Raw genomic sequence first — 25,888 nt, forward strand, 5'->3', positions numbered from 1 at the left:
AGTTGGTTATAACGTGTACATTTAAAAAGTATGAATTTGGGGAAGGTCAGTGCTGAGGTCTCTTTCAAGAGCTGTCAATTTTCTAATGATGAGTAAAGGAGAAAATCAGCCTTTAAAGTTCTTCAATTTCAGAAGCCAGTCTTTTAAGTGCCTTCCAACTCTGAAATTCTATGATTATAATTTAGATAATAATTTTTCATTATTTGGTTTTTCCTGTAAGGATCATTATGTTCCCTTTTGATAAACATGAAACTCCTTAGGGAAGCACAATAATATCTTAGGATTTGACATCCTAAATTGATATAATATTGCCTACAAATGGAATCATATGAAGCAATCTGTTTTCCATTTGGACCCTAGGCAAGACATTCACTAAGGTAGGTATGCATCTTGGATAGTTATATATTTTATTGCTTTATTACTCACTTCAGTATTTTGCTTATACTTGGACTCTTCATTTAGGTTTTAGTATGTTGTTTTCAAATAGACCTGTCATTAGTAAACAGATAGTCAATGAACAGTTATCTCTGTGGTTGTATTTATAAAGATATCATATATGATCTTAACCTAAGTGAGAGACTTGTTGTTAGAGGATAAATATTAAGGTAATATTTTATAATGCCATTTCAAGTGATTTGTGCCATCATATTCAGTGTTTTTTTAATTTAATCAATAATAAATAATAAATACATCTCCATAAAAATATCTGTAATTTTAGGTCTGTTCTGTGAGCATAAAAATGCGTTCTTCAGAGCAGAGGTGTCAGACTCACAACTCATAACACTCCTGAGTACAGTCCAAAGCACATTAAAATATGATATATTTAATAAAATAAATAAAAATATAATAAAACATAGATAATATTACTTTTTAAAACTAAAACAATATATGGACCTGCAGGAATCCTAATGTATAGTTCAATGACTTCTACTTCCATTTGAATTTGATCCTACTGCTCTAGAATATGATCTGCAAAACTGTATCCATTCCCTTTTTCATATTTTCAGATTAAACCCATTATCTTTCTCCCAAAATCCTCTCTTCGTCCTAACTTCCAAATTATTCTCAAAGTCTCACATTACCCACCATCTTCTTGATCATCTTGAGTTTATAATAAAATGTCATTTTTACACCTTACTCTTCCTCTCAATCCCCACACCCAATCAATTGCCAAGTCCTATTGATTCTACCTTCTTGACTTTTCTTATGTCTACTCTGATATTACCATCACTCTAGTACAGACCTTCATTCCCTAACTCTGGGATTTTGAAATAGCCTGCTAATTGGTCTTCCAGACTCAAATCTCTCCCTATCTAGCCATCCTCCACCTAGCTATCAAACTAATCTTCCTAAAGCAGAAGGCTGGCTATATCACCACCCCTTCCAAAAAAGTCCAGTGGCTCCCTATTATCTTCAAAGATCTCATATGATATCCTCCATAATTTCTTCTTACCGTTCTAATTTTCTTACACCTTAATGCCTTACTCATCCTCTCACCCATCAGATACTCTGAAAACTAGTGACAATACTCATCTTTCTTTTCTTCTCATAAGCCATTTTATCTCCTGGATGTTTTTACTTGCTCTTTCCTATGCCTGGAATTCTCTCCTTCCTCATCTCCACTTCCCAGTTTCCCAGAGTAGCAAGTTGAGTCTCCATTAAAATCCTACCTTCTATAAGAAAAATTTCCTGATTCCTCTTAATATTAGTTCCTTCTTCTGTTAATTATTACCAGTTTGTCCTGTATATATCATGTTTGTACATGTTGTCACTCCTACTAAGGGTGCTCTCCTTAAGAGTAATTTTTTTTTTGTATTCCAGCCTTTAGCACAGCATCTGGCACATAGTAGGCCCTTAAGAAATGCTAATTGACTGACTGATTTTCTCAAGAATACTCTGGATTTTCATGTAGACAATTCTCATATTTTATAAGGATAAGTAAGTGGGCATATGAAATCATCTATGTTTTAGTCATCTTTTAAGGATATTAATATTGCCCTTGTTTTTATATTCCCTATCAATGTATTCTTTCCCTTCTTGAGATATCTTTTAAAGCAAACGTTTAATGCTATGAAAATTATATTGCCTACAGCAAGTATTTCCTCAGTATATACTTAGTCTGATCCAGCTATTCTTCCCAATTTTGCCTCCCTAAGTACTATTTTTACTTTCTTGTCAAGCATTCTGGGGACTAAGGTATGAGGTTCAAATGTTGTAGTTCTTACATTCCTGATTATGAAATAGATAGTTATATAATTATGGGTTGACTGAACAAACCATGGTATGCAAATGTTATGGAATATTACCAGGACATAAGGAACACAAACATGAAGAATTCATAGAAACATGGCAAGGCATACAAAAGTAATGCCGCAGGGAGAAAAATCTAAAAGGAATGTAACTACAAAAAAAAAAGTGAATGCAGTCAATAGTGACAAAACCAAACAAAACCAACAACTGTCTAGTTAGAGGTAAGGAATAATTTTGTTAGCCTACTAGCAAAAGAAAAGTAAAAGAACTAATGACTAAAGTCCAAAATAATAGTGACAAACATGATTGGCACTTTTATTTTAAGAAAAAAACATGAGGTTTGAAATAAATGATGTTATAATTCCCTCAAAACAGATTCTAAATAACCATTTTTATTTAAGATAACAGCCAGCATCTTAGTATGCCTACTTTCATATCTCTGTAGACACTTTGTGATAAAATCTACATATAACCACCAGACATTCTTAATAAAATATAAGATATAAACAAGGCAATCTTCACAGATAATTTTCTATACTGGGGCATTTCATTAAAGTCACATAAGTGATTAAGAGGTGAATTATTTATTAATAATTGAATAATTAAATAATTTATTTAGATATTATATAGAAGAAAATATTTTACAAGATATTATATAGAAGATATAGAGAAGATGAGATATTTGATATAAAGGAACAATTCAGGTTTAAGGCTATTCTCAGATAAGTTAACATTAAATTTTGTATATTAAAATTCTGTATGTATATTAATATTAAGCAATATAGAGTTCTAATTTTCTATCTCCTAATTATTGGTATCGAGTGATGTTTAAAATAGGGAGATGAATTATGTAGTATAAAAGATCCTTTGTATTGTAGTTAGATCCCTATATAGAGAATCAGGAAGATCTGGGTTCAAATTCATTTTCAAACATTTACTGGCAATATATCTCTGAATAAGTCATATAGCTTATTTGTAAAATTTGTTTCCAAACCTTACAAAGCTACATCAAAGGAAACTCTTGCTAAATAGAAAGCTAACTTTGTTATAACTTGATCTTTTCTTTCGATAATTTTTTTATTCTCCCTGTTATTTCATGAATATAGGGAGCTCCCAGTGATCAATTTCCTCTATCAATACAGACTGCAATCTCCTGCAGTTTATAATGTTAGAGAGATAACTGGGAGGAATCTGGATTTGTCCAGGGTTACTTACACAATCAGGATATCTGAGAAGTAGTGCTTCTGACTCAGAGTCCAGTCCTCTCAAATTCCATGATTTCTCATGCTGTTTTTTAAGCAATAAAACAAATGATGAAGTTTATTTTAGCCTATTAATTCCTTTTGACAAAAAAATGGTTTCATGAAGTTTAATTGAAAGTATTTATAATTTAAAAAATATAACTAAGAGATTTGAAATCGTTCTGTCCACAAACATTCAAGCATTTGTTTTTTTGGCTTCTATACTGGCTCATGTCCCCCAGCAAACCTGAGATTGGGAATATTTTTTTCTTAAAAATTAGAAAATAATAATCAAGAACAAAAATCTTACTGTAGATTACTAAAAACAAACAAACAAACAAACAAAACAAAACAAAAAAACCTTGTTCATCAGGTTTTAGATGATACACTTAGAATAAATAATATTTTATGAGCATTTTCATATATCATGCCCAGAAGGTTAAGGCCTTTTACAATTACATTTTCACAAAAATCCCACCACTTTGCAGTCCACATTTATTCAAAGTGATTGAGATTTTTTAAAATGGAACTAAATTATAGTTATGAGAGCTATAAAAAGCAGTGAAAACTTGTAGATGAGAAACATGTATACACAAACACACGAAATTTTGAAGAGAAAAAAAGAAATGAAAGTGGAGCTAGCCACTATTTATTTCCTGAGAGACTATGTAGGAACTTCTTCTTCAAGACTTAATCAGTTTCTCATAGGAGGGAAAAAAAAATTCTATTAGATAGCAAGAATCTGTTGTATTTTGTTATATCTATTTGCCCAGGTGATTTTGTATTCTTTAAAAAGAAAAAAGATTTTTTAAAATAAAAAAAAATTACATGTAACTGGGGAAAATAAAAATTAAGAATTTATTTTTTAAAAAATATTTTTTTAATCATATAAAAAGAACCATTGTAGCTCATCTTTCACACATCCCAAAACTTCCAACAGAGTGAGACTCAGGGAGTCCTCTACTAAACAAAGTTTCTCCTGATCAGTGTTCTTCAATCCCATATATTAACATTCTCTTTCTCTTGCAATTAATTTATGTCTTTTGTATATTCTTTATATATACTCAGTGGGTACAGGATTTATCTCTCTCTAGGATTTAATCTCCTGAAGGGCAAGTTTCTTGGCTTTCATCCCTAGCACAATACCTTCTACAGAGCAGGAACTAAATAAATACATTTAATTCAATTGAAATGATAAACTGAAATATTTATTTAGAAAATCTTTGAGATATTGAATGTTTTAATAGTTAGGCTTAAAATTTGTTTTCTTGTGAACTGCATATCATTTCCCCTAAGGATAGGAGCTTCATATTCCATTTTACAAATATTTAGTTGGCACTTTAAAAAATTCATCCCTCTTGATATTCTTTAAAAACAACAAGTACAACTACTACTACTACAACAACCTTTAGATCATTGCTTCTCAACCAGCAGGCAACAAAATAGTACTAACCGCTGTTTAATGGATAACATACACTACGGTGATTATTCAGTTCAGAGAGGATAAACAAACCTTCTATGGTAGATAACATCTTCCCTCCCCACCTGCTATACAAAGAAAGTGTCTATATCTAAGAAAAGATGAATTGGATCTAAAAACACAATCAAACAACAAACATTTATTAAGAGTCTCCTATGTGGTAGGCAGTAGGCATACAGATTAAAAAATAAAACAATCTTTATCTCTCAAGGAGCTGCATTTTATGTTGTTCAGTCATTTTAAATTGTGTCTGACTTTGGGACCCTATTTGTGATTTTTTGGCGAAGATACTGGAGAGTTTTTTCATTTCTCTAGCTCATTTTACAGATGAGGAAAATGATGGGCAAATAGAATTAAATGACTTGCCCAGGATCACACAGTTAATAAGTGTCTGAATCTTCTTGACTCCATGTCCTGTGCTCTATCCACTGTGCCATTGAGCTACCTTTATATTCTACAAGGGGAGATAGTATGTATGTATGTATGTATGTATGTATGTATGTATGTATGTATGTATATAAGTAAGTAAATTCAAAATAGGGATGAAGGGCACCAATGGGGGGGTGCTCAGGTGAGGCTTTTTTTTTTTTTAATAGAAAGTGGTACTTGAGGGCAGCTTAAAACAAAAACAAAAACAAAAACAAAACAAAACAAAAAGTTTTTTTGAGGTGGGTACCAAAGTCTGGAGAATGAGTTTTGTGCTCAATTCTGGACAGAACATTAACCCAGAAAGTAAGCTGGTGATCAAACTTTGAGGTCATGTTATAGGAAAATTAAGGTTTTCTTGTTAATCTTCTTTTGTGATTAAAAAAAAGATAGAATGTTATTGGGTTAGGGATAGTGAGGGGAGAAGGTGTTATAAGGCAAAGGACAGAAATCATTGAACATTTGTTGGGGATTTGTGGATAGGAATCATGCTTTGGAATCGATGACCTCACTAGAACTTAGTTGTGTCATCCGTAAGATGAGGGTAAGACTAGATTATTTCTAAATCTAACTTTGTGGTATTATGATTTTATGCATGGGTGTAATAGACTTAAGTATTTTTTAAGTAACTGAACAATCAACAGTTTGAAATGATGAGAAATTAGTGAAACATCTTTTTCTTCTTCTTTTGCATGGGTTAATAACTCCACTTTCTCCCTATTGCTGCATTCTCAGATTATTTTCAGGTTTTTTTTTAAAATACATTAAAGTTATTTTAAAGGACATTGTTTTTTTCCAGGAAGAGCCAAGTGTATAGGTGCTACCTTGGATTTATTCTTCACCAAACAACCCCCTAGCAGAACTGTTATATGCCCTTCAAAACTTGTTAAATCCTGTATAAAATAAGACAAGTGAAAACATCCATCCAATGGATTTATAAAATTGTATTTGGTTGTCAGTTTGCTAACTTTTTAAAAAAGAAATATATGTTTTTAATTGTACAAAAAGGTATCTGTTTCTTTTCTTACACGTTTTCTTCGTTTCACAGCCTACGTTTCCTGTAGGTCCAGCACTAGGAACAAATGCAGCAATTAGTTTTGCTCCTTACTTAACACCTGTAACCCCTGGAGTTGGGCTAGTCCCTACTGAAATTCTACCCACCACACCTGTTATTGTTCCTGGAAGTCCACCTGTTACAGTCCCTGGCTCAGCTGCTACTCAGAAACTCCTCAGGACAGATAAACTTGAGGTACTTTGTTTAATGTTTATGATTAGAAGTACATTTCTCTGCTAGTAAATGCATAAAGTATATTAAGTCAGTTCTAGTGAATCAGCCATCTATTCTCTGTCCCCTCCCCACAAAAAAGTCAGACTGGTTAATTGGCATAAGTCTCAAAAGTAATTAAATTGTGAATGAGTTCCAATTTTAATAATAATGAAAACAAGACCTACAATCCTTTGTTCAGTTTATATATGTTCCCTGTCATTGGACACGTGGCAGTATTGTAATTAGTAAATAGGTAAAAATTTGGGAGTTTAATAAAATAAACTAGTAGATTTTTAAAAACCAATATGCACGGTTATTATTAAATATGATTTAAAATATTTAAAATAATTTCAGCAGTTATAATGCATAATTCTGTAGTTCTAACTCAAGGAACCCTAATAAACATTTTATTGAGTTTCCATTTGAATCTGAACTATGGAATTCAATCATTTATTTTGTATTTAATATTATTTATTGTAGAATTGATCATGAGCATAAACTGTAAATATTACAGTACATTTGCTAAGGAATTCATTTAAATTTACTTCCAGTTTTAGTTTCTATATGCTATTGTGTGAAGGTGCTTTGAATTTATGCTGTCCCTTATTGTGAGAATATATTTTTTCAACTTATATTTGTTTGAGTTAAATACGCATTTGAGTATTTGCCTGTTAAACTCTAATGGCAATGAAATGTTGATAGAATCTAGACTTTCAGGCTGCCACTATTTAAATAAACACTTTCCAAACAGTTTTATTGGAACTGTTCCAATAAATTCATTCCTATTATTAAGAACAAAGCATATGCTTACCTTATTCATACACCTAAATGCCCAATGTATATCATAAAATTTCTTCACACACAAAACAAAGGGCTTGAAAATGTTCTGACATCTGAACATCAATTAATCCAATTTTCAATATTTATCAAGCAGACATATAATGCTAGATCTCCTAAGCAGAATAAAATATGGAACAGTCTGAACTACCTTTGAAAAAAGTTTACAAAGTAAAGTTGTGAGGGACTAATAAAAAAAAAATTTAAGCCCCTCATCAAAAAGGATGAGCAATCCAAATATATAATGAAAAATAATTATTTGGCTTTCAAAAAACTACAGAATGTTTTGGGCTCCACCTACTGGCCTTACAAAAGAATTGATGATAAGCTCTGTACAATAATGAGCAAAATAAAACTGCTGAGTCAAACCCAGGGGATGAGGCTATACAGACCTTCCATAAATTGCTAAAAGATAATAATAGAAAATAATTAAAATTGCTTTTGGCAAGGCAGGTTTTAGTTCATTTCAAGTAAAGAACAAAGTTTACAACAAAGCCTAGAATACGTTCATCTCTGACATTTCAGTAGAAACACCTGATTGGTACATGAGATGATTAAAGAGTAGGTTCTGTCCAGCTATGAAAAATTCTTTAATAATTTAGGGGAAATTCAAAATAGTTGTCTCTTTAACATGTTACAAAGCAAAGGTAGAATATTAGTTAATATTCCTAGCTAGAAAGACCCACTGATACTTTTATAATATGTTCAATTTATTCTTCAAACCAGTTAGTTCATTGTACATAAAACTGAATTTCAGAAACATGTTTTATCTTTAGGAAGCTTGCATTTCACACCAAAAACTAAGCTCGGTTAAATACTTTAATATACCAACAAATGTGATGAAAGTCCAAAGCACTACTTAACAAAATAGTACTTAACTTTTAGAAGTGAAATCTAAAGATAATTTAAAATTCTATTAGTCTTTTCTGACTAAAACATTAGAACTCACAAATTACTGAAAATTTTTTTCTTAATTTTAAAGAAATTTTGCTTTATATAGTAAAACTGTGATGAACCAGAATGCTGCCGAGATAACATGCCCTGATTATTTGTAATTTTGAGATGAGAATTGAAGGAAAAGCCCTTTTTATTTAAGTGCTTCCTGTTGGAATATTTCTAAAACATATTAAGACACTTTCATGTCTCACCAAGTACACTATAGTGAGCATAACTAAATCTATAACTGAATTTGTCTCTCATCATTGAGGATCTTCTAGTTCATTAGACTCATAATCGTAGACATCAATTATTACAATATAGTGGGAATGAGTCTTTTCTTGGTAAGGGAGAAAATAGCTTTATTGCTTTCACTGTCCCTTTTTATTATATGTTAGCTTGCAGGAACCTAGAGCAAACCAAGGAGATATGGAAGGATAAAGAAGTGCTCATCCTTGGTTGTAGAGGACCCTGATCACAGTTCATACTCTTGTTATTATCTCTTTATACTAAAAGCATAGAATAACAAGATACTGTTTAATTGATGGGTTAGTTGAGTTCTAATTAAATAAGGCTTTCTCATAAATGAAATGAAAGGATCAGCCTTTAACAGAAGAAAGAAACATACATCCTTCCTTTAAGAACATGTTGGCTGTTGGGTCCATCATCTTCAATTTCTCTTCTCTGCCACATGTTTTTAGGTGTGCAGGGAGTTTCAGAGAGGAAACTGTGCCCGAGGAGAGACTGATTGCCGCTTTGCTCATCCTTCAGACAGCACAATGATTGATACAAATGACAACACTGTAACCGTTTGTATGGATTACATAAAAGGTCGTTGCATGAGGGAGAAATGCAAATATTTCCACCCTCCTGCACACTTGCAGGCCAAAATCAAAGCTGCTCAGCACCAAGCCAACCAGGCTGCCGTCGCCGCTCAGGCAGCTGCTGCAGCAGCGACAGTGATGGTAAGTGAGCATCTCTCCAGCTTTGCCTTTTACCCCCTTTCCCTTGCCCAGCCATGGTTCTCCTAACTAGAATTTTCCTTGGTCCACATTCCTGTTGTATTACCCTCAAAGTAGCTAGGAAATTGGGAATGCTGCTATTATTTCTTCCCTACTGTATTAGTTTCTTCAGTGTCTGCTCTTCCTTCGCTATTTCAGCACAATAGATAAACCCCTTGGATGTAGAGTTATGCTTCCTGCTCTCCTCTCAACTTTATTTCTTAACTTTCCGATTTAAAATGTTGGGGTTTAGTTTCCTGATAACAGGGAATGGAGAATATGGGATCCAAGAATATTTTCAAGCTATGTGTTTGTGGGGAGGGGTTATACAGATGCTGTATTGAGAGCATTGGCTAATAACAAGTGAAGAGTTTGGGTCTTATGTCTTCAGAGTGGGAAACAAAAAGCAATTGAAGTTTATGAGCTTTATTGAGTAGCAATTGGAAACAAAGTTGGACAAAACAAGGCAAACAATTCAGGCCTTTTCTCAAAATTTTTTCTGCTCTAACCTCCTTGACCATAAGTTCCAAATTCATGTCTGTTGGTCTAAGAATTCTGGCCTGCCAATACCTTGCTTTAACACACACAAAAAGGCCATAGGCAGTTATTTCCTCTTTGAATGCTTTTGATATCAATTATCTACCACCAATTAATAAAATAAGCTATCAAAAAAGAGATAGTTCTGTGATTTTTGGTTAACTTATTAAGAAACGGATGTGTAATTTACTCCTCTCATGTCCTTGTTTTGTCCTTCAGGCCTCTTTCAAAGGGTTGCTATTTTTCATGTCTTTCTCATTCTCATTTCTCCTCTCCCTCATTATTTCCTCTGAACTTAATATCTTCTTAAATGCATCTGTATCAATGGAGCCATGTGAATAATTTCATATATTATTTCATAACATAGAAAAATGTTTCTCTTTTGGCAAATGAATACTTTTGGAAGTGACGTTATGAAAGAAAGAAGTACTGTAATCATTAAGTAATTATTATTGCTGTATATGAAAAGGCTTTTTCTTTAAAGAGTTAATAAGGTTTTCACAAATGTATATACTGAATACTTTATATACTTTTTTCAAAGTAAAAGCACTTTATTTTCAACTTTCTTAATATCTTTTATTTTTATTTTTTTCTATAAACAAGCAATTCTAAGTTACCAAAAGGCATATTTATAACTCAGAGCTATATTAGTGTTTTCCTCTCAACAATGATATGAGGTAGATAGTTTAAGAAATTATTTTCTCCAATTTAGAAATAAGGAAAATCACTTAAAATTATGTAGAAATTTAATTTGGGACTCCTAACTTTTTGCAATAGAAATAAATTGAAAAGGGGTGGTTAGGTTCTCAGACTACTCCTCTAAAGTGTATTTAACTTACAGTGATATTATGGATTATGATATTAATAACAAATCTAGGTTTCCATGAACCTTCCTGAGCTCTAAACACTGAACTCCATTTATATGTGAAAAGACCACGATGGTAGCAGTTCACAACCCAGCTGTGGGGAATATATTCATATAACCAAGATAAATTGGGGAAAGGTTTTGCAGTAAATGTAGCATTAGTTATTACAGTTTCTTCAATTGTTTCATTGTGTTTAATTTCAGATTCCCAATATGGTGGTAACTAAAACTTGCCTACTGGAAAAAACAACCCCCCCAAAATGGTCTTAGAAGCTACATACCCTCCCTAAAAAGGATATATAAAATACTGCAATTGTCACATCTATTTAGTTGAAGTCATTTGCAAGTTTTGTTTCATCATGGATTCACTTGGATAAATCAACATGTGTCTGTTCTAATGCTAAAATTTCCAGTGTACTAGAGAAACTCTTCTGTTTCTTGATAAAGAAACTATGAATGCAAATTGTGATTTTTATGATTTATATAATCAGATGACATCAGTGATCTAGTCACTTAGTTAAAAAATATAATGAACACACAAAATTCATTCAGCAGTCACTACTGCCTGGGAAGTAAATTGGCTAAGGAATATATTTGCAGACATGTGGAATTAAAATGGAAGTGATTTTGTTTTGTTTTTCCCAGCTCAAAAAAAAAAATGACTATAAAAGATTTGAAATTTCTATCCCAGAAAGGAGGAGATTTAATTCAAAAAAGTATTTATTAAATGTCACTATAGGTTAGTAACTATGCTAAGTACCAGAGATATAGTGCTTTTGTATTTCTTAAACTATGACAATCAAAAAAAAAAATCCATTTCTCTCCATAGTTTTATTTTTTTAATCTGGAAAGTGATAGGAGAGATTATAATACAAAAGTTATCTGATTTTTCATTCAAATAAATTTTATTAACAGACATGAAAATGTTATGATATTAAGCATTCTTTAATAGCTCTCGCATCTGTTATACACATTTTAATTGTCCATGAAAAACATGTAGAAACTGAGAATATTTGGCCACTTTCCCACTTTTTTTCTTCAAAGCTGAAATCTGACATTCTGTTCAACCTTGCCAGGACTTTGGCCTCCAAACTGTTCCTTGTCCTTTGTCTTTTGATTGAGCCCTGTATAAGCCCTCAGTTTTCCTATCCTGGCTTTTAGCCCTTATTTTGAATTCTGAATCCTAACAAAACTTTACACTAGCAACCTATCTATATTCTATTCATGAGAAGAAACTGGAGAGATATAGAACTATGAACATACAGGCTAAATTGAAGGGACTGGACAATTAAATCTAAGAAAGTTTAGGATAAATGGAATTGTGTAATTCAGTGGTTCTCAAAGTATAAGTTAAGACCTGTGAGAATGTCCAAGATCCTTTTAGCAGATCTATGGGGTCAAAATTTTTTTCATAATAATGCCAAAATTTTAAAATTTCTGATATAGCAAATATTCATAAATTTTTGTGTTGGAGCTAATTTAAATTGGCTCATGAAAACTGATTATTAAATTTTCAATATGAGTATTTATACCTTAGTAATTGGCAAATGGCACAAATCATTTATTATTTTGTTGATTGTTTAGATTTAAGAAAGTGATGAAGAAAATGTTAATAATGCAGATTAAATGTAAAGGTGTGCTGTGAGAATGTTTTTGAAAGCTGGTTATTAAACATTTACCAGTATATCATTGGCTATAACCCACAAAATAAAAGCTTTTTGAAGTTCCTAAATAATCTTTAAGTGTGTAAAGGGTTCATAAGATCAAAAGGTTTGAGAATCACAAATTTATCTTAAAGAAGAAAAGATCTAGAGCAGTAATTCTTCAATTATATTTTAGCAAACTTGGAAATTGAGGCCATCCAGTAGAAAAACAATCAACTTTCTTTCTTTTAGCTTTAGAATTTCCTTGTTTTTCATTTATCTTTTCCTCTTTCCTTCCTACCTTTCAAGACCTAACGCTCTCCTTATTTTCTCCTCTTGCCTCCTCCAGCCAGATTTTTTGATGCTTCAAAAAGCCTTTCTTGTTCTCTTACATTTTCAGCATTTTCCTCCACTGCTTCCTTCTTCTCTGCCTTCAAACATGTTCACAATTCCCATCTACTAAAACCAAAACCCCAGGCCTTCAACTTTCCCAAAGTACTTAGCCAACTTACTAGAGTACATATTTCAATCACTTAATCAATCATCAACAAGCATTTGTTGTGTGCCACTATTCTCCTAGGTGTTTGAGGAAAAAAAGAAAGGAAAAGAAGGAAGGAGAGAGAGAAAGAGAGAGGAGAGAGACAGAGAGACAGAGAGACAGAGAGAGACAGAGAGAGAGAGAGAGAGAGAGAGAGAGAGAGAGAGAGAGAGAGAGAGAGAGAGAGAGAGAGAGAGAGAGAGAGAGAGAATGATAGGGAAGGAGGGAGGAGAAGAAAGAAAGGAAGAAAGAAAGAAAGGAAGGAAGGAAGAAAGGAGAAAAAAGAGAAGGAAGAAAGAAAGAAAAAAGAAAAGGAAGAAAGAAAAAGAGAGGGGAAGGGAAGGAAGGAAGCTCTTAGAATTTACAAACTGTTTGGGGAAGACATGTACAATAGATAAGTATCTATGAAATACATACATCTAGCATAAATAATTCAATCCTTTTTATAGATAAAAAGAATAGTTTATAGTCACTGGTTCTCTAGTTTAGTAATTGCTATTTAATGTTATTTTTCTTTAACTATGTAAAGGGTTTTTTGTTTTTTTTTTCCCCCTAGTGGAATATAAGCCTTTTTTTTTTTTTTTTTTTTTTTTTTTTTTTTTTTTTTTTTTTGTATCCCTAACACTTAGCACAGTATCTGGCCACATACTAGGAATTTAATAAATGCTTGTTGAACATACAGTGGAAAAAGCATTTGACTCAAGAGGAACCTGGACATCAAATCTAAATGAAATAAGGACATTAGACGGGATCCTATACTGTTCTGCCTGCTGTTCTTCATATACTGTTTTTATTCTCTATTTCCTGTCCCTATGGCTTTTCAGCCATTTTAATTCTAATTTCCTCTTGATTTCAAATTCTCAGAATCCTTGTAATTCCGAAAGAGTCAACTCAAACACCCTTTCCTGTAGGAGATCCTTTCTGGTGCTCCTCTACCCCTGCAATTGCTAATATTCTTCCTTCTGAAATTTTCTTCCATGTACTCTTTTTTATCTTATTATATATATCAATTTATGTTTATGCTGTCTTCTCCATTAGAATATAAGCTTCTTCAGGCCAAGTGTTTTGCTTTTTATTTGTATCTATAGCCCTTGGAATAGTACCTGGAATATAATAATGCTTAATGAATACTTTTTTCATTTATTATTTGATCAACTGATTATCTTTTCCCACCAAATGAGAAAAGGAAAATGGTTCCTCTTGACTTTCTATTTTTGTTAAATGACAGCACTGTTTTCCTAGTCACTTAATCTCCTAATTATTTTTCACTCCTCCATTCTCTCCCATACCATATTTAATCATGTTGATTATGATAGAATTTCAGAGATAGAAGAGATTTTAGAGGTTATTCATTCAAACTTTCTTATCCAATGAATTAAATCTGTACTTCCTTGTGATGTTGTTTATACTGTTCATGTCCCTTATTTTCATCTTGATTTTAGCTTTTGCTCTAAAGAAGAGGTTTTTAACCCAGAGTCTATAAATTTGTTAGCTAGATAAATAGATAGATGAAAGATTTTATTATAATTGGTTATTTTGTAGTACTATGTATTTTATGTAGTTCAAAAAATCTGGCGAGTTCAATAGATTTCTTCAGAATACCAAAAGAAATCATGACATAAAAAAAGTTAAGGATGTCTACTCTAGCCTATTGCAATAGACTTCTTATATACTACAGTATACTTGCCTCTAGTCTGTTTACCTTCTTATTTGCCTACATATCATGTTCATATTTATCTTCCTAAATTACCATGGAATCACAAAGATGGAAGGGACCTTATTTATCAGCCCCTTGTTGAAAAAATAATACCTTTTACAATATCTCTGACAAATGATCATCTAGTATCCACCAAAAGAAAAGCAATGATGGAAATACATTTACTCCCAAGACAGTCTGTTCTACATTTGGTCACCTCTAATTATTAGGAAGTTTTTCCTGAACATTGAACCAAATTCTGAAGAAGCAATTTTCAACTATCTGGCAATAATGATAGTCCTGCCAATACTTCTACATAGTCATCATGTCTCACTACCCTTAAGTATTTCCTTCTCCAGAGCTGATACTGCTTAAAAACTTTTAATGATTCCCAACTATCTACTGAATAAAGTTGAGATTCTTTATTTTGAAGTGAAAAACCTTCCAGGCTTATTTCTTCTCTGCACCCACCTCTTCTTAAATATACTCTCTACCCTAGTTAAATAGGACCATTCATTGAATATAGAGGACACTCTCTGATTTTTTAGTTTTTGTTCATACCAGTCTTTCCACTTTAGAATATACTGCTTGGCTCACTCCTCCATTGATATGTATCAAAAGTGATGTAAACAAGTGTTGGATTTCAGATGTAAATGAATTTTTTAAATAATGAAATACTTTATCAAGAAAGGTTAGGAGATTTACAGATCTTTAAAACAGGGTCTTACTGGGATAAATTGGATGTCATTTTTATATGGACTAGATACATAAAATCATTTCTGGTCCTATGATTCTATGTTATATCCAGAAAAAAAAAAAAGTTAAACCAAATTACATTTCAAGGAATATTTTATTCCTTACCTGTATAATAGGTCTACCAATGACGCCAATAGTTCCTGTAGGCATTATTGAGCTCTGATACTTTGGTACTAAAATAAGAGTCAATCAGATACTGTACTTTAGAACATGACAAAATATGTTACTTGAAATACTGTACTCTAGAACATGAAAATATGTTACTTGAAATACAAAGATAATTGACATAGAAAGATTGATAACTTTCCAGTATCAATCATTACTAAGAAAGGATTTTAAATTGCCTTTTCCTTCAGCAGTTTTGTCTCTATTTCTCTTGTTTTAGAGAGGTCATCCACTATTTTGGTTGTTCAAAGAAAGAATGCATTATAAAACAGATGTAACTGACAACTCTGACTAAAGAGAAATAGGCAGCCTTTGGGTCTTTGTGCAATTAGGTCTCTAGCAACTCAGCAAAGATTCCTTTCTGAAACAACAGTACTGTAGCGACAGCACATTCCTTTAGCAAAAGCCTTTATTAGCTTGAAAAACAGCAATATGTGTCAGGTCTGGCTGGAATGTGGGATAATGTAGTCCCTGAGATGCTATGAATTTAGAAAATTAATTGAGTTTTCTGTCAGCAAAGCTAATTCTGAGAGGCCACTTAGGCATTACAATCTCATTCAAATCTTTATAAGTGTGTAGAAAATATTAGCTGTTATAAGGAGGAAGGTTTACCAAATGAGAGCCCAGTCTGGGTTCAGATCTTACTTTTGGCAGGTGGATGATCATAGGCAAATAACTTAATCATGATTTGTTCTAGGCTGCTTTCTAAGATTATAAATTGCAGGGTGACTATAGTATCTGAATTACTTTCTCTAAAGTAGAAATTTCTTACGTCAAGAAATCACAGATCTGAACCAATTCCATCTAGGTCAGGTAGCAGAAGGTGGTACAGTTGAATGGCATGCATAAGAGAATACAAAATGGGGCAAAGGGAATCACTGCCTCACTAACAGTTAAGAAAGGTTTAATGGACAACAGAGAATGATGGATACCAGGAAAGCCTCTTAATCTCTCTAGAAGAGGAAAAGTAAGATGTAAGGACAAGGCATGGAAAGGTTAAATAATTCAGGATAATTCAGTTCATTTATTAAGTACTGCTTATGTGTTACACACTGGGAGGGGGGGGGAAGTAAGTTACGTGACCTGTTCCAACCTTCAGAGAGTATAGTTCTAATAAGGAGGATCAAAACTAAACACATACTTATAAAACAAGCTATAATGTAAAAGTACAAAAAAGGAATCTATACAAAAATTTTATAAGATATTTGAGAAAGCAGAGATCATTTAAAGAATTGGAATAGAAAGGGAAGAAAACTCTCAAATTTCATGAAGTTCAGGGTTGGGGAGCAGAAGGGTAGCACCTGAGGATTTCAGCAACAAATCTCTTTTGAGAAGCTTTGAGGCTGAGTAATTGTTGTATAGAAAATTAGATAAAACTCACAATAATCCAGAGAGAGGCAAATGATGATTCTAAAGCTATTGAGAAGTTCCTGAAGCAGTTATGGCATGATCAATGACACCAGTGGTTCCTGTAGGCATTATTGAGCTCTGATACTTTGGTACTAAAATAAGAGTCAAACAATCAGATACTGTACTCTAGAACATGACAAAAAAAATGGACACGGAAAATATGTTACTTGAAATACAAAGATAATTGAGGATCAAGTATACTAGATTATCAAATTTATTTTCATTCTCATTAGAGAAAAAGAAGACATGCACTTTTGTAGTTATCATTGATTAAATTTTTTAATGTTATTCCATTAAGTGGGAAGTAAGCCTCAGTGTTTTAAACAAACTAATGATTGAAGTGATATGACAATATACTAACTTCTCTGGAAGGATTTTCTCCTATGTAACCAGTGGTCATTTTTTAAATCAGAGGCCATGATTCATCAGTAGTTGGCAGCCATTGATTCTTATGTATAGTTTCTACCCAGATTCCCTTTTGTTCATCTCATTTAAACTTCTTTTGTATCCATTCACCTTCCCAATCTTCTTTATGCACTCAATCATCCTGAATATCTGTTTCTTCATCAATCATTTCCTGTCTCCTAATTTCCTTGTTTTATCCATCTCAGTTTTTTTCTCTCTCTCTCTCTCCCTCCTCCCCCCCCATATTTTTTTAATCAGAATTTTCTAATCGTGATCAATGACACTTTATTTATTTATGGAGGAAAATGTAGCCCATCATGTGTCTCAATTCAGTGTTACTGTCTGACTGCTTTTCCATATTTTATTTATTTTCTGTCTGATTTTCCACATCTGGAGTTTAGAACAAATTCAACACAAATGTGAATTCCTTAACTAAACATGAGGGGCTTACCTATTGTGCTGCACAAAAAAAGGATTTTTTTTTTGTTTTATTTATGGCAATTCCTTCAATCCTATATATTTTCACAGAATGCTATTATGCTACTATGGATCTTTGTAAAAACTAGAAAATATTAGCAAACTTTTCTGTTGTGATCTAATCAGATCAACCTTTGTTTTCATTTCAGCCCCTTAAATGCAAATATTGGCAACAAAGTATGGTTATGTGCTAAATATGTTATTTGGTTTAAGCATTTTAACAAGTCTGCTATTTTTAGCTGTTACTCCTTTTCTAACCATCAGTTCCATGCTCTTACTAACTCAGTCACTGATCTTTCTAAATATACATATAAATTTGCTGAATATAGATAACTATGATAGCTCAGAAAAACTTATGTTGCTAAAACAAAGTATTTCTCAGTATATTGCGGTAAGTGAAAAACACCTAAGCCACAATTCCAAATGTAATAGATACTATTGAATGGATGATAAGTTAGTCAACAGACATAAAATTGTAGTATAAAATTGGGAAAAATGAGAAACAAACTTTAATTCTAAAACTTACTAAAATCAAAAGGGTATTACACAATGCCAGGTCCACAATGGTAAAGTAAAATGGAGAACTGAGGCAATTATCCACATAATTCAGCCAAAGAAAAAAAAAAGTCCCAAACACTTTTGCCTAAATTATCTTAGTGTTTGTTAATTTTTTTTTGCCTGAATTTTTTGTCCCAGTTTGTCACTTCACTTTGCTACAGTAGATCTGGTATGAAAACATGTAACATTACCCAGCTTGGGCTGCAAACAACAATTTTTAGGTTATTTTTGTACTTGACAACTAACTTATCAGAAATTCTTCTAAATCAATCCATGTAATCTTTAAGATTTTTGCATTTCTGTGAAGCAATATAAAAATGCTTATGGTGTGTATGCAAGCTGCTGTTTTAATTAACTTTCCTGAATTTCAAACATCTATATCTTACTCTCTTATATGCTTTTAACTAAGGTATAGTAGATGCATTTTTGCTTCAATACTAATTCAAGGTGTAATATTCATTTCTTTAGAGAACATTTTTGTTGTTGTGCATGCCTAGTGTTTTGTATGTTGTATATTGCATTCAGAATATTTTTTTCCTTCTCACCTATCCACAATGCAATGCCGTTCCCATGATGCACCTCTGCTTGCTGTTTACCTGTATGTTAATTCGCTTGAATCCCATTGGCCCACTGCCATCATGTGCTCGCTGCCTGTTATTAAAAGACTCAGTCGACTGCCAAAGCAATGAAGCGACCTCTCGAAGCAACTGTAGACCTGGTACTTTGACCTTTCACCTTTCGCTTTGCATGTAGCTTTTCAGAAAACCAACTGAGATTTGTATTGCTTTTTGTTTTAACATCAGTTGAAAACAGTCATTACTATTAATTTATGAAAATATCCAATTTAGTGTTTAGCCATCTCATTTTTCATATGTAATAAATGCAAGAGAATCATTTAATCCTAACATGTTTTAATACCGTTTCTAAAAGTTCTGAAGCAAGTTTCAATGATTTGGTAAAAACAAAAGTTCTCATTAAAATCTTTATTAACTTTTAAGCTCCAAATATTTTCATGTAGTTAGGGGGAAAAAAAGTACTAGGTATTAATAATATAAGTGCCTTTTTCCTTTAGAATAGTTTAACTCATTCTTAAAGCAGATGCCATTTTTGTTGCTTGATAGTTTCCTTTTCCATAGTTGTGGTGCTACAGTCTTAGGTTAATGAAATCATGCTTTTGCCCTCAATAACAAAACCTCACTCATTGTACATCGCTGCTGTTTGAATTAAGGTGCATGGCAAAGGCATCTCTTTAGCTGTCAATTTTTAAAGTATGTGGCAATATTATATCTCTGTGTAGACTGGGTATGTTTTTTTTTCCCTTTAAGTTCTACAAGTCTTATCAAAATTCCTTATTTGTAGGCCTTTCCTCCCGGTGCTCTTCACCCTTTACCAAAGAGACAAGCACTTGAAAAAAGCAACGGTGCCAGCGCCGTCTTTAACCCCAGCGTCTTGCACTGTCAGCAGGCACTAGCTCATGCACAGTTGCAGCAACACACGGCATTTATTCCGACAGGTATGTTCCACTTAATGTTTTAGAAGAAAAAACACCACTTGTTTGAATGTGCTTCTGGTAATTCACTCTCTGTTTTTCATTTCTTTAAGCTTTTTGGTGACGCCTCCTCTACTTTTAAAGGTACAACATGGACTGAAACGTGGATCTAGAAGGATTTATGTTAATTTGAATTTCATCCAAAGCCTGTTAAGATTCTAAAGATAGTTTAGATAATTAAATACTAGCTTTGATCCTAGAGATAAATGATGAAAAAAACAACCACCACTAGATCTCTTGTTTTTTTGTATTTACAGACTGAATATTGCTAATATAAACATATCCTTTTAACATGAAGCATTTCCAAATGAACCCAAGATTTATTAACATTTTACATATAAGTGTATATAATATATGTACATCATATACACACATATTACATATATATATGTATATATATATATATATATATATATATATATATATATATATATATATATATATTATATGTGGAATACTAACCTCCATCTTTTTCTAGAGAGTGCATTCAAAAGACAAACAATGTAATTTAAAGAAATTCTTTCAGTCATATTGTCCTTTTCTATACCTTTCTCCATCTCCATTAATATCACATATACAAAAACTTTAATTTTCCTTAGTGCCAAGTCACTCCCTGGTAACATGTGAGATGCTTCAATGTATTGACTCTTTCTGGCTACTTGAAGATTTTTACATTAACCATAGGATTCTTCTGGTGAACCTTAAAGATCATCTAGTATAAGCCTCCCATTTTTCAAGGCTTCCAAAGGACGCATACTAAGTCAACAATGGAGCTGGGACTAGAGCCCAAGTTTTTTGGCTCCTGGTTCCAGCTCTCACTCTGTTACATGTGGTTTTCTTCACACAGTTTCGTGCATGGGACCAGATATGGGGAGAAATCATTAATGAATAGTTAGCTTACACAATGCCAAACAATCAGTTTGATGGATTTTTCTTCTACATAAATAGACCGTAGACCAAATTGACCTGTTGTTTTGGTGTCATTTACCATTGCCAGGGAATGGCTTAAACTCTAGAGAAGCAGAAAGTATTCTGAGGTTGGCTTTGTTATCTTTTGTTAATTATTATGTTGTGAGTTTTGTTTTTTTTAGGTGGGGGTGGAGTGATAATATTTAAAGTTATTTTGCCTTATTGAGGGAAAAAATACATTTAAGCTACTTTGTTTACTATCAAAAAACCTAATGAAATAAGACATTTTAAATGACATATTATTAGAGTGGCTAATCTTTTCAAGAATTTTTTTTCAGCTCCTATGTATGGTAAGCATGTCAGTCTAAGAAGTTTTTTTGAGTCTTTCCTGATATTTTGTTATTATGTGTATACTCTGGCATGTGTTTATTAATCTTTTAAAAACATTTTAAAGTTATAATAAGTATATGAATTAAGCAAGTACAAGGATTCATAGTGCTCTGCTTTCTTGGTTCAAAGGTTTCACATTTACTTTAAAACTAGAAATCATGCTCCCACAAAATGCACTTTCCCATGTTGGAAATTAGTACTATTAAGGTTTCATTGGTACCATGGTTAATAAAGCCCAATTTGTTTATTCTGGTACATTTATAACATTTGTATTTCTATATGCAAAGTTATTAGTCACTATGGCTAATGTAATTCAATGGCATTATTCCATGTTAGACTTAGCATAAGGTTCTCTGAGATAATCAGCTACTTCAGGATTTTCGCAGGCATCTCCTAATGTTAGGTTGATGAGATTTCCATCACTAGTTACTTGACTATGATAAGTTTGGGCCACAACATGGTATAACAGAAAGAGAGACAAAACTGGGTTTTTGTTCTTGGCTCTGACTTTTGCGGTCACCAGGAGCCAATCATCTGACTTCTGTGCCATACCTCTGAGGTTTTTCATTTGGAAAACGCCAGGGTTGGACGAAATGACCTCTAAGGTTCCTTCTAACTCTAAAATTCTGTGATTCTGAAAAACAGGTAGAAAACATGAAAATGTGGGAAAGTTCATCAAACCCAGTTCAAACCTTGCAACTGCCTATGAATCCCTAGAGCTCTGCTGAACAATGGATCTTGGATAACTTGTGATTCATAACACTTGTTTTATCACCTCTAACACTAACACTTAACATCCCTTCATAATAACTGTTTCATTTAATCATAGAAAAAAACTCATGTAAAAGTACTTTACTTAGAAATCATTTAGATATTTTCTGATCAGGAAAACACATCATCCCTGTATGCCATGTAGAGTTTCTTGATTTTTGTTTATGAAAGAATATTAAATAATTAAAGAAACAAAATGTTGCTGGGGCCATGTAGTATTGCCCTCTATTGGATGAATAAATCATTCACATTATATAGGAAAGCTTCATATGCATTTTGGCTGTAGGAGATTAATTGTAAACCATATATTTCTGTGAAATTTAGAGTAGCCAAAGGTGTGTCAGAAGTGCTTTCATTGATAGTCATATTGTAATTTTTAAAAATATGCAAGAATATAAGTCTTTGCAGAAAAACTTATATATAGAAACACTTGTGAAATGCAATGCATGAAGGAATTCTCCATCTCAAATATTTTTTTTCCTCTGAAGTTTTATGATGCTTGTACATGTTCTCCATAGATGTTTGAAAAAAAAATGAATCTGAAAAGAAATTAGCAAAACCCTTTTTTGCCTTTGCATGCCAATTTCAGGAAATTCTGTGCTCACTTTACTTCTGGCTAGTTTAAGATATTGCTTTAACTTTCTATAAAGTACATTTCCAAAAATCCATAATAGCCATGATAATAATAAAATTATTGTTATTATTGTTGTTTTAAACCACACAATTCAAATTATTACTTTAAATCATTTTTTTTTGTTTTGCTGCTTGATGATGGTCTTTTTTGCTTTAAATTGGCAGAATTTGTTTTTTTTTTCTCCCTATAATTTTTTTTTTATGTTCAGAATATTTTATAAAAGGAAAAAAGGAGCAACATATATCCATATAGAGGTTATCCTTTACTATAAGGTCATTCATAGTAAAGTTTTTGATGAGCTATTGAAATCAACACCACTTAAATAGGGTGACTTTTGCATAAGACATAAAAATGTCCAATAGTGATGTGGCCACCATCAATACCTTGCAAGATTGGGAATTCCTCTAAAAAACTATAGTAAAGCAGACATAGTCCTCACTGGTATCCCCAGCATATTAATAGTAGATTTTTCCTTTTTAAGTTTAACCCAGTGATTATGATTCTTTTTTTTGCTATTAGGAAAATGGTTAAAAAAAATGCATCTACAGAAAATAGTTTTGGCATCTCTATGATAGGTTTATTCTGAATTGCTGAAAGTGTTTTTGCCAACATTATCTCATTATTCCTCAATATATTTTCTTATAGTCAATGGCAAGAATCATTATACTTATTTTGCAGATGGAAAAACTGAGTTTATAAAATATTAATTGAATAATATAGTTATCCAGACAACTTACACACATATACACGTGCCCTTTTGATGAAATACCCAAACGAGATTTTTTTGAACATTTCCCCCCTTCTCTTGAATATAATACATCAATGTTACATGTAGGTAATAAAAAAAGGACCTATCCATTTAATTTCATTAAATGCCATAGATTTGTGATGAAGAAAAAAATATTTTTGGTTCACATAGTATTCCACATAGAGGTCACGTAGCCTTGTGTCAGTTTTTAGAGGAAGTTATATAAAAATTTTATAAAATTGTAGTTTTAAAGCATAAAAATCACCTTATGTCACATTTTTCTCCTTACAAAAAAAACTGAGGCTGTAGCAGAGCCGGATCTTCTGATTCTTAATTCACTAGTCTCTCTACTATACACTGCCACCTCCCCATGACTCTGTTTAGATAATTAAGACAGCTTTATTGTATTCTTAAATTGTGGCAGTCTAGATGGCATGCTACTTAGGGCCAGCTCCACAAGATACAGCTTATCAGATTAAGTGAACATTTCCCAGAGTCTAAGAGTTGGAAGAGACCTCAGAAACTATCTAAGCAATCCATTCCTAAACAAGAAACCCTTTCAATAACATATGTGACAAGTGATTATCTAACTTTAGCTTGCAGATTGTTAGCAAAGGTGAGTCCTCTGTCACCTGCCGTAGCCAGTTTTATTTGAGAATCTTTTATCAAGAGGCTCTTCTAAAAATTGCTTCTTTGCCACCTCAACTTATTGTTCTTAGCTCTTTAGGCCAAGCAGAAAAATTCAAATCTCTCTTTACCTTGCTTGGGCTCCATCACTCCAAGTTCATGGACTTTCAAACATAAGTGTAAGATTCTCTGTGTCCTTAACTTTAGCCTAAATCACCAGCAGCCAGGGGGAATAATTGATTTCTAGCACTATACAGACTATGTGTTTTTTAAGAAGGGATCAAAACCATAGTGTTTTTTATAGCCCAGCTTCTTAAATTGTGTGTCATAATTCAGCCTCATAACTGAATGTGGGGGTTGCAAAATTATGATTTATTATCAGCAAATGTTTAAATTTTATAGCTATTTTATAAACCTATATACCCTGGGCCACATAAAGCTTTCTCAAATAAAAAGGGGTCAAGAATGGGAGAGTTTAAGAAACTTTGCTCTAAACTATCTAAGCAAAGTCCAGTATGATTACAAGAGAAAAATCAGAAGGAATCATTGATAGAGTCTTTAAGGTCCTAGATTTCTTGCCTTCGGTTTTAAGATCTTTGGACCTCACTTTGTAGTTTCTTGGCTTGAGAGGCGGTTCTATATGTTTCCCTGAGGCATAATCACAGAAGTACATGTCTTTCTGAGGCAATAGAGTTAAATTATCCTGGATGTTGGCTAAGTAAACAATGTAAGGCTTAGGCCAATGAATGACAAGATAAACATCCATAGACAATACTACTTGTTTCTCTACAGCTTTCCCCTAAGTTTCCAAATTAAAAGTCTTACTTTATTGACTTCTTTTTGGGAATCTTGATGACCTTGCTAAGTTGGAATATTTTCAATAACAAAAGAAACAATCATTATAATGTATTGAAGACAATGTAGTCTACTGTGGGTAGAATACTTGACCTGAATTGAGGCAATATGGTTTCTATTTCTAACCACACTATTGACTCATACTCTTTATGACCTTGGATATTTTTCTGTACTTAGTTTTCATCTGCAAAATAACTATTTTCTTTCAAAGGAATACCTTGGTAATGTCTGCAAATTATTTTGAGATCTTGTAGAAAAGGAGTTAGAAACAAATTCGATGTTATTAAATACATTTTCATAGATGCAATTATGAAATGTCTATCAGTGTGCTTGAATTTTTGCACAAAATGATGTCAGTTCTTATTCATGAATGATAGAAACTATGAATGATCTTCAAAGGTCATGTTAAACTAACCTCTGCTGGTATCTGTTTGTGCTTGAATCTCACTCTGAATGTTAACTCTAAACAGCTAACCTGTTTCTTTCCCTTTATTCACTTTTCCCACCTCCCATTGCATGACATGCAGGGTCAGTTTTGTGCATGGCACCCGCTACCAGTATTGGTAGGTTCCAACCTTTTTTATTTGTCTTTGATATTCTGTATAATACCTTCACATGCTTCAAACTTCTTTTTGGAAATCTCAGACATTCATTCCTTAGGAAATGGTTAGATCTGAAGACTTAATTGACTTTAGAGTTAACTTAGAGGGTTTTTAGGGTTTTGTTTTTGTTTTTAAGAAAACTACAGCTTGGATGGGACATCCCCTGCTCTAACTACCATTCTACACTAGCATAAAACCATGAATTCCAATCTGCTTTTCAGTGATCTCTATTTTGATTATTTGTATATTTTATATGGTCTAGCATAAGGGGAGGGGGTAGCTTACTTTATGAAAAGAACAGGCTAATTTCATTGG

The 25,888-nt window shown here is 32.6% G+C and overlaps 1 protein-coding gene across 11 annotated transcripts in view; it reads left to right on the top strand.

The window, feature by feature from the left end:
- MBNL2 (muscleblind like splicing regulator 2) overlaps positions 1 to 25,888 on the top strand; it is a 172,457-nt gene that overhangs the window by 116,790 nt on the left and 29,779 nt on the right. For 4 of the 11 annotated variants that reach the window (XM_074299385.1, XM_074299384.1, XM_074299380.1 and 1 more), the window contains 3 exons: positions 6,446 to 6,646; positions 9,139 to 9,402; positions 19,848 to 20,001. In XM_074299385.1, coding sequence (XP_074155486.1) covers positions 6,446 to 6,646; positions 9,139 to 9,402; positions 19,848 to 20,001 — 619 coding nt within the window. Of the gene's footprint in view, positions 1 to 6,445; positions 6,647 to 9,138; positions 9,403 to 19,152; positions 19,207 to 19,847; positions 20,002 to 25,498; positions 25,535 to 25,888 lie in introns of all 11 variants that reach the window. The other 7 variants (XM_074299381.1, XM_074299377.1, XM_074299386.1 and 4 more) reach the window with 3 other exon arrangements.

The sequence above is a fragment of the Sminthopsis crassicaudata genome, chromosome 3 (assembly GCF_048593235.1).
Source record: "Sminthopsis crassicaudata isolate SCR6 chromosome 3, ASM4859323v1, whole genome shotgun sequence".
NCBI classification, from domain to species: domain Eukaryota; kingdom Metazoa; phylum Chordata; class Mammalia; order Dasyuromorphia; family Dasyuridae; genus Sminthopsis; species Sminthopsis crassicaudata.